This window comes from Pseudochaenichthys georgianus, chromosome 1, assembly GCF_902827115.2.
Source record: "Pseudochaenichthys georgianus chromosome 1, fPseGeo1.2, whole genome shotgun sequence".
Classification (NCBI taxonomy): Eukaryota; Metazoa; Chordata; class Actinopteri; order Perciformes; family Channichthyidae; genus Pseudochaenichthys; species Pseudochaenichthys georgianus.
In genome coordinates this window covers 29819350-29828198 of record NC_047503.1, presented here as the reverse complement: position 1 = coordinate 29828198, position 8849 = coordinate 29819350, and the positions used below count along the sequence as shown (strand labels likewise).

General features: G+C 41.0%; 1 protein-coding gene across 1 annotated transcript in view; it reads right to left on the bottom strand.

Annotated features, from left to right (window-relative positions):
* Nucleotides 1-396: 396 nt before the first annotated feature.
* palm3 (paralemmin 3) overlaps nt 397-8849 on the bottom strand; it is a 40603-nt gene continuing 32150 nt past the window's right edge. Inside the window, exons 4-8 of the mRNA XM_034082612.2 lie at nt 6621-6748; nt 5982-6054; nt 4318-4348; nt 3212-3265; nt 397-2198 (exon numbers count right to left, since the gene is read on the bottom strand). Of these exons, the coding sequence (XP_033938503.1) occupies nt 1327-2198; nt 3212-3265; nt 4318-4348; nt 5982-6054; nt 6621-6748 (1158 nt within the window). The 3' untranslated portion in view covers nt 397-1326. The remainder of the gene's footprint in view (nt 2199-3211; nt 3266-4317; nt 4349-5981; nt 6055-6620; nt 6749-8849) is intronic.

Below are 8849 nucleotides of genomic sequence, written 5' to 3'. Positions count from 1 at the left end.
TTCATGTACTCGCATGAGTGGAGGACCTTTTAAAAAAAAAAACTCAGTGCAGTGAACACTAGGTCATCACCTCATGAGTTCAGTCCAGGTGATCCTGCTCTTTCTGCAGACCCTGTCAGTTCTAGTTTACCTTCTGACATTTACCAAAGCTGCATGTGTAGAGAAATGTCTGAGGCAGGCTGCGGACTCCCATAACATTTGCAAGAGTTTTATATTATATTATTGTATAAACCAGTTGTTCCTGGTTTAGGAATCAGAAAAATAAAACATTATTGGTTAAAAAAAGGGTTAAACATAATCCAGTGTTTTGGTCTTTGCACGAGCTATGTTATTTATTCTGAAAAAATGCCACTGTTCAGAGTCCAGAAAGGCTGTAAAAACATCAAGTACACCAAGCAATGTATCACAAATGTCAGTTTAATCATTAAACCATTCAGCAAATCATTTCAAAGCTGACAGCTCAGACACTCTCAAATCCACGTGTTTCTGTCTACAGTTTATACATCCATGCACAGAGCTTTCTCAGGAGCCCTGGAGCCTCTCTTTGAAAAGCACATCTGGTGAAAATACAAAATGCATACTTCCAGGCAACTCTATTCAATATTCAGTGGTGCAAGCCGTTTAGGAATTAGACCATTTCATACTATTAGTCTGTATATTGTCAAAACCTGTATAAATAAAATGTTCAGGCCCTATACTTGGATTAAAATGATCTTTACTAAAAGACCAAAATCAATAATAATTCAGCTGTAAAGGCATTCAATTAAATGAATGTCCTCTCTGAACCTCTCTGGATCTTTGGACAAATCTCATATTTAACAACCGTTTAACATAATCCATATGCATTCTGTTTTTGCTGACCTGCTTCCAACACTTTTTCTTTTTCATATGTAGAGGTTTTATGATCCTATGTAGATTGGCTGGCTCATCTGGAAACTAGGGAAAACATCAATCAAACTCAGTGTAAAAAAAAAAAAGGAAAAAAAAGCTCACATTTTGGTCCAGTGTCTGAGAAGATAATTCAAAAGTTCTGGGTAGAGAGCTGCTAAAGGCACTTTAAACACTGACTAGTCCAGCCCCTACCTCTCGCCCGTGTTCACATCAGAGAGGGCTCACTTCCTCTCGGAGCATCAAATTCAAGAGTGGGATTCAAGATGAATACAAGGAATGAGGGCAGAAAACAGAGGAAGGTAAGGGGAAATGGCTTGTGGACTAATTTGAAAAGAAATCAATTAAACAAAGAGACAAGGGAAGGAGTGTGTTATGAATTAAAGGAGCAGAAAGACAGACTTATTATGGAGGGAGGGGATGCACAGAAAGAGCTCTTCACATGACCGAGCAGCACTGGCAGCTTTTGTGTTTGGGTGCTCTGGTCTCTTCGCCCTGGCCAGCCCTGTGGGGGTTCTGTGTCTTTGTGCTGACAGCTGCTGCTGGCTCTATGCGGGTGTCAGGGGCTTTGGCCTGCGATAGAAGAGGTTCCTGCTCCCCCGGCGGTGCCTCCGTTCTCAGGTTCTCCCGAGAACCAGCCAGGGGAACCTCCTGGAACTGGCCGAGGAGCGTGGCAGGGACTCGAGCTTTGATTTCGGCCTCAACTTCCTCCGCTGACATTGCAGCTTCACCCCCAGTGGTGAAGGTGGGGGGTTGACCCTCAGAGTAGACGGGCACTGAAGCCACTGCGGAGCCCTCTAGAGCGCTGGCTGGGGACTGCAGCTGCACTGCGATCAGGTCTTCTTGGTCCTGTCCTTCTGCTTTTGTCTCTCCATCTTGGTTTCCCTGCACTTCTCCTTCACCAGTTGCTAGGTTTGCCTCTGCAGTTGCCTCACTCTTCTCTGGTTGTGTGACAGTTTCTGTTTCCCTGCATTCTTCTTCATTTGGCAGAGGAGTCTGAATGCTCTCCTGCTGAGCGTCCTGGGATGTTAGATCATCAGGTACATCTTCCCCTTCATCTGTGATGATCACACGTTCTGCTCTCATCACCAGAATCCCTTCTTCCTCCTCTTCCTCGTCATTGTTGTTGACATTTATCCCCTGTCCGGGCTCTCCCTCAGAAACACCCAGGCTCGACCCAGGCTCAAATGTCACGCTGATATCACCCTCAGAGTCTCCATTAGTGATGTGTTCCAAGTTTCCTCCCCCATTGGTTATGATAGCTACCGGTTCATCGGGCAGTGTGCTTAGGTTTTCCTTTACTTCTTCATCTAAAAAAAAAAAACGTCAAATAAATATCACGGTGAGTACAAGGGGTGAAAACAGTGCCTTTTGTTTATTAGAAAAGTGAATGCTGTTCATGAATGTAGATGATGTGAATTGGCAATCAATAAGCCACAAAGTCATTAACACTGATTATCAGCCTTAATTGTTCTTTGTGTTGACTCACTCTGACTTGATTGAAATGTATGTTGACACTGTGTATCAGTGCCTAATACAGCTAATTCATGTCGTGTAATGTGTTTAACAGCAGGTGCTGCTTTCTGAGTCTTAATGAGTCTTAACAGCCCCTTTAAAAATGGCTATTTATTAGGATAAAAGACAAGCTACAAAACAAGAAATTGAAAAAAGACGTATGTAGATTAGCATCAAGAATACATACAAGACATATTATACAAAAGTTGAAAATAAGCAACAGATCGACTAGGAGCAAAGTAAAGAAAACGCTTAAGGAAATATAGATTCAGCAGTGTCAAGCGAGAGCACAGATGATTTAAATACAATTGGACAATTTCCTTTTCAGAACTCTCTAGTTGAGCAGCCCGTCAGCGTACCCTCTGCCCTCTAAAAATGCAAGTTATGCACTTGACGTCTTATTAGCATAAATATATATGCAAAACCTTATACAACATGCGTAAATATTCATCACAGCATGTATGAACTTTTGTGAAGAATAGGTATGAGGGTGCAACTCTTTCCTTTATAATGCTAATTTCTTAATATCAGTTTATGTATACATTATAAGTTACTTCATGGTCTTTAAGGGGTAGGTGAAGGAAGAAGATTAAATAAGAATTAGAGAAGAGAAAGGCCGGAAAGAAAGTGAAATGTCAGGTTCAAAGTGATGAGAGACATGTTGACATCAATAAGAATTTAAAGGAAACATGTGAAGGATTCCTTTCCTTTGTTTCTGGATCATTCTGCTTTGTACGTGAGCTTTATGAGAATATCGTGATGCATGTCTGTGTGTATTTTATGACACACAAGTCAAAGACATGCTCACCCAATCCTGTTGCATTGTTTTCTCCGTTCTGCACCACAGCACCTCGGACCATTTCTTGGATAGGAAAATAATTGCGTTTATTGCAGGTAGCAGTAATTTTCAGTTAGACATGCAGTACAGAAAGCATTATTGAACTATTAACGATGTATCAGTCAATTACCCCATTAGGCATTGTTACCCAAATTAATATATGCAAACTAAGATACCTTTACTGTAATTGTATTTTCAGAGAATGACAATGCGGCTTCTTTGGATAACTTGTCTTGTCATGCAGAACAATAGAAGATGGGATAGGAGTTAAAGCACAAAACTAATTAAATATAATCAATATGTACTGATGAAATTAAAGGTGGGGTAGGTAAGTTTCAGAAACTGTCTCGAGTGCACTAAAATGTGAAAGTACACAGCCGAAAAGAATCCGCCCCTTCCTTCAGACTTCCTTACAGAGCACCTCCTCCAACACACATGAACGCGCACATGACGTCAGCAGACTGGTGAAAGTGGCCGTCTGTTGCTGGCGAGTCATTGAAGTACTGCTGCATTGCACGCCCAATGACGGCACGCCCAATGAGGGCACGAGATACATTTGTGCGTGCACGAGATGGAAGGCTGACAGACAGGGCGGCAATCCAATAAGTTTAGCTGGGCCGGCTAAAATGATTGGTCGTGCTTTTTACAGTACTATGGGTTCCACAGATGACATTTTTGTATGGATTTTTTGTCAAAGTACTTAAGATATTCATTGCTATCGGGATGTTAAGAGCATTCCATGGAATATAACAAAAAGTGTATCTCGAGCCGGTTTCTGAAACTTACCTACCCCACCTTTAAGTAAGAGCAGTAATAGAGTGTGTAATCTGACATGTATTGGACAGATTGTTGATAGCCAGCCAGATGGATGCTTCATTCTGCTCTCTGTTATTTACTGAGCTTGTCATATTCAATTGCTTGAAAATGCTAATGTGAACTCTAATATTATACAGAATAAAATTAGCATTGATTTATCACTTTCTCTGGTAAAAACCTAATGGAAATGCAACTTTAATAAATGCCCACTGTTATTTGAACATGTCTTGGTACCGAAAGTTGAATCTGAACCCACTTACCTACTGCGGCCTCTGCCACCTTCACTGCCTCCTGTTGGGTAAAACAATAGAGGGATTAAATAAATAGTTTCTTAAATGTTGAAACTGTTTCTGTAGTGTTGCCTAATCCTCTGTATTTCTAAGGGATAGTATAAAGACAACAATAAAAGCAAATAGAGGAACATCCCACAAGCTTTAAAGAAAATGCAGGAAATATTTTGGAATTAGTCGTCTGAAGCACAGACAGGCTCAGAACAGTTAATAATAATAATAATAATAATAATATATTTTATTTATAAGCGCACTTTTCATTTGCGTAAACAAAACTCAAAGTGCTACAAAATTAAAAATTAAAAGGGTGAAACAAAACAACAATACAAAAAAACAATTAAAACAACATAATAAAAGCTGTGACATTCATGCCCGCATGGCATAATGTGGGGGATTTAAAAATCTAGTTAAAAGCTATTCTAAAAAGATGCGTTTTTAGGCCTTTTTTGAAAGCCTCCACAGTCTGTGGTGTCCTCAGCTGGCTTGGGAGGGCATTCCACAATCTCGGAGCAGCGGAGCAGAAGGCTCGGTCTCCCATGGTCTTCAGTTTTGTCCTTGGTGGGATGAGGAGGTTTGCCTTTACTGAACGTAGGTTCCTCGTGGAGGTTTGTGGGGTGAGCAATTCCTTGATGTAGGAGGGAGCATTTCCATATATGCACTGATGAGTGAAGAGGGTGATTTTGTAGTCAATCCTGAGTGAGACCGGGAGCCAGTGCAGTGATTTGAGGATGGGTGTGATGTGTTCGTACTTCCGCACTCTCATCAGGATCCTAGCAGCTGTGTTTTGGATGTATTGCAGTTCATGTTTTGACTCCCTGAGGGATGTGAGGGAGGGATTTTCAGCTCAATCACTCCCCCTCCTGACCAGGCAGAATGTCATGGCTAAAACAACACACAGTTGATCCCTTTCCATAGTTTCATATACTTAAACTTCATCTGCATAGATAAACAGTTATGATATATTTTTATTATTATTAAATCAATTTAAAATGTTCATTCAACACTATTATTAAGAGGCTGATATTTACACCAAAATACATCAGGATTTATTTAAAAATATCACATAGTTCAATGTAAAATTAGATACTCAGGACCAACATGCTGATGATGAATGATCCTTTGTTTCATAACCACATTTTCCTGCTACTGACTGTTCAGGGTCAGCCTTACTCTGTTTATGTCTTCCGTGGATTATATCAGAACTGGAAAGGCCAAGATTAAGATAAATGAAAAGATATTGGACTAGAAAAACAACATTTATCTTTTAGTTGTACTATAAAGACCTTCAGAGAGATGACGTTAACACACTTTTAAGCTTGACTTGGGTTCAAACAATAATTCCGGAGTGGATAAAGTGCTAAATTGTTTATGTAACAGGTCTGCTAACATTCAAGCTCTGGCTTTTAGAACAAGAGGTGCTACATCAAAGTTACATTAAGAGAGGAAATGAGTTATTTATGGCTAAAGCCACAGACAGAAGTTGTGGGACATTTTCTGCGTAATGGAAGATGATGGAGCAAGCTTGTTCAACCCATATTCCAATACCCTTTCTGTCTGCAGAGTGAGTGGGCAAGTGTATGTGTGTGTGTGTGTGTGTGTGTGTGTGTGTGTGTGTGTGTGTGTGTGTTCCTCACCGTTTGGCCATCCTCCATCTGTTCATTCAGCTTCTCTTCCTCCTCTGCCAACCACTGACTCTCTGGCTGCAACCTGAGAGGGACACACAGTTGTGCAGACACACACATACACACAAAACAAACATTAAATCTATAGAAATATGCACTCTTAGTTCATGCTTTGATTTGATTTCTTAACAACGATTATAGCCTTATTTTATGATCCCAATCTAAAGAACACAACAGTAGACAAAAAGGGATTCCTGAAGCAGTATGTTTTAATTCCTCCAGAGGCCACATGCAGTGTGTGTGAGGAGTCTTTCTGGAAAGCGAGGCAGTACTGTGGACCTTTGCAATAATAAGATCGGGAACTTAGTGTAGTCTTCAGGAACAGCAATGCAATAAAATAAGTGTAGTCCGGACTTGCTGGATTCCCCTCTCGCTCTCTGTTTGTGTTCATTTCAAAACTGGCAGAATTAAAACTCAATTTTGCCAAATCATACATTATGTACGACAACAGCAGAAATTACACAAAAAATGGAACTAGAACATGAGTAGGCTACTCAGGGATCAATTAAACATGAGGTTTCAACTACACAAATACAATGAAAATGTGTCAGATCTCCTGAGCTAGGTGAACTCACAAATGTTTGTTTGTACCTGTCTATGCGCTTTTCAATCTCCTGGGCCTGGGAGCCCCAAAGGGGGGAGCGGGGGCTCTGGGGGTCCGCGGAGGAAGGGGACAAGGGAGGTGCCTCCATCAACCACTGGTCCCTCAGAGACTTCCTCTGGAGGGAGAAGGAGAAATCTGGTTACTGAAGAATTGTGATACAAGTCAGCTGGATATTTTACAGTGGTTGGATAACTTGATAAACGTACCTTTAAGAAGTGCTTTGTATTAAAAAATAGTGGAATTTAATCAATATTTGTATACTTAACGTGTGTAAACTATTTATGTATAACAAAAGTAACTGTGACTGACGGTCAAATTAAGTTTATACATATGTAACGAATACACACCTGACGCATTACCTTTCTATTAATCATCCATAAGGGAAATCAAATATAAATCATCAACTTATCATTAACCAAACCAGAATGCTGACTAAGCAACAAGAGTTAGTTTAGCTTAGTCCAGTGTCATTGAGATTGTTATGGACCGTCCACACGGCAGCATGCGTTGCTTCAACAGAGACGCTTCCCATTCACTTTGAATGGGGTGACGTCACGCTTTGCCAAACTGCACTGTGGTTCCGTCGTGTCGCTTTGCCTCCAGACTCGCTTGAAAAGTTGAGAAAAGTTCAACTTTTCAAGCGTCGACAGAAGGGCCAGCCAATCAAATCATATGCCAGTACAAGCTCAAGCCAATCAAACCGCGTTCTTGTGTGTCCAGGGCGGGAGATTCATGTGATTGGTTGTTGGTTGCACGCCAGACACGACCACCGGCAAGCTTCAACACACGCTGCCGTGTGGACGTAAACACAAGACACATGACAGTAACGTACCGTCATGTGATGCAGTCTGCTGGCATAACGGCATACTGATGCAGTAAATAACTATGAGAATTAGAACATATCCCCTCATTTCTTTTGTACATTGCATTGTCACACACTAATATATGAAAACACTAAATAAATAGTCTGAAATTACAAAAAAATCCTAAAATGCAATCTGTTCTATATATATGAAAATTACAGTCGTGTCACATTACACTTGTCAGTTACAAAGCAAAAAGATGATGAACATGTAAATCCCAATCTGCTAATCCCTATAGCGTGAAATACAAGCTGTTTATAAGTGAGTGTTTAAGGCAGTGATCTCAGACGCAGCCTAACAGAAAGGAGAGAAAGAAGTAAGATGTATAGCACAGTGAGAATTGAGATGGGGAGGGCAAAGGGAAATGTAGTTATTTGTGGGTGCAAAGGTGAGAAGAAAAAGGTGACAAACTGTGAGCCCACATCACCAGACAATGTGTGCTTCTTTCCTACTCTCCACTCCAGCAAATAAACATGACCCAGAGAAGGAAAGGTGCCCGAGGCTTCGTTCCCTGAGAACAACATACCAAAACGAGCACTTTCAAGTTTGTAGAGCTGACTTCTCTCTGAATGTCATCAGAACAGACTGTTTCAGGTGTCTAACATTCCTCCAAGTCTTAAAAGTAAAACACATGAAAATAAAACCCAATTTCTCCTGCTTTTCACCATTTGTGTTAGACCCCACTGTACATCTAACACAAAGTCTTTAAAAGTATGTGTGTGTTTTAGGGGTGTAACGGTATCCGTGTTCGGACGTCACGGTTCGGCACATGCAGTCACACGACGAATACGCCTTTTTTTATGAGTGGGGAAAAAGTCTGTCATTCAGGGCAGTATCCAACACTATATAATCCAGGGGGCGGTATTGCGCCTAAAAGCTGTTTGCCAGCCGCCCTTAAACAACAAATGAAGAACAAGAAGAAAACACAACAAAACGAACAAAATACAATAAGAAGAAAAGTTAGTATGGCGATTTCAGATAACACACATGAGCTAGAAGAACCACTTATTTTAAATCAGCTGTGTGGGAACATTTCGGGTTCCCTGTGGACTACAATAACGATGGAGTGCGTGTGGTGGATCGGACGAGGACGGTGTGTCGGCGTTGTTCGACAGCGGTGCGGTATGCCAACCCAGTCTCACGGCATTTCGTGTTCACCAACACGATTTTTAATCTATTGATTCGTGTTCACCAACACGATTTGCCCCTTTTTTTCGTGTTGCACAGCACGATTTTAAAAGCAATGTATTTCTACTGCCTGCAGCACGTCTTTTTCTCCGGTCGGGTCGAGGAAGACCGGAAGCTGTGTGCTTCATAAAAACATGTTCTTACTCAATATCAAGCCACAGTTAT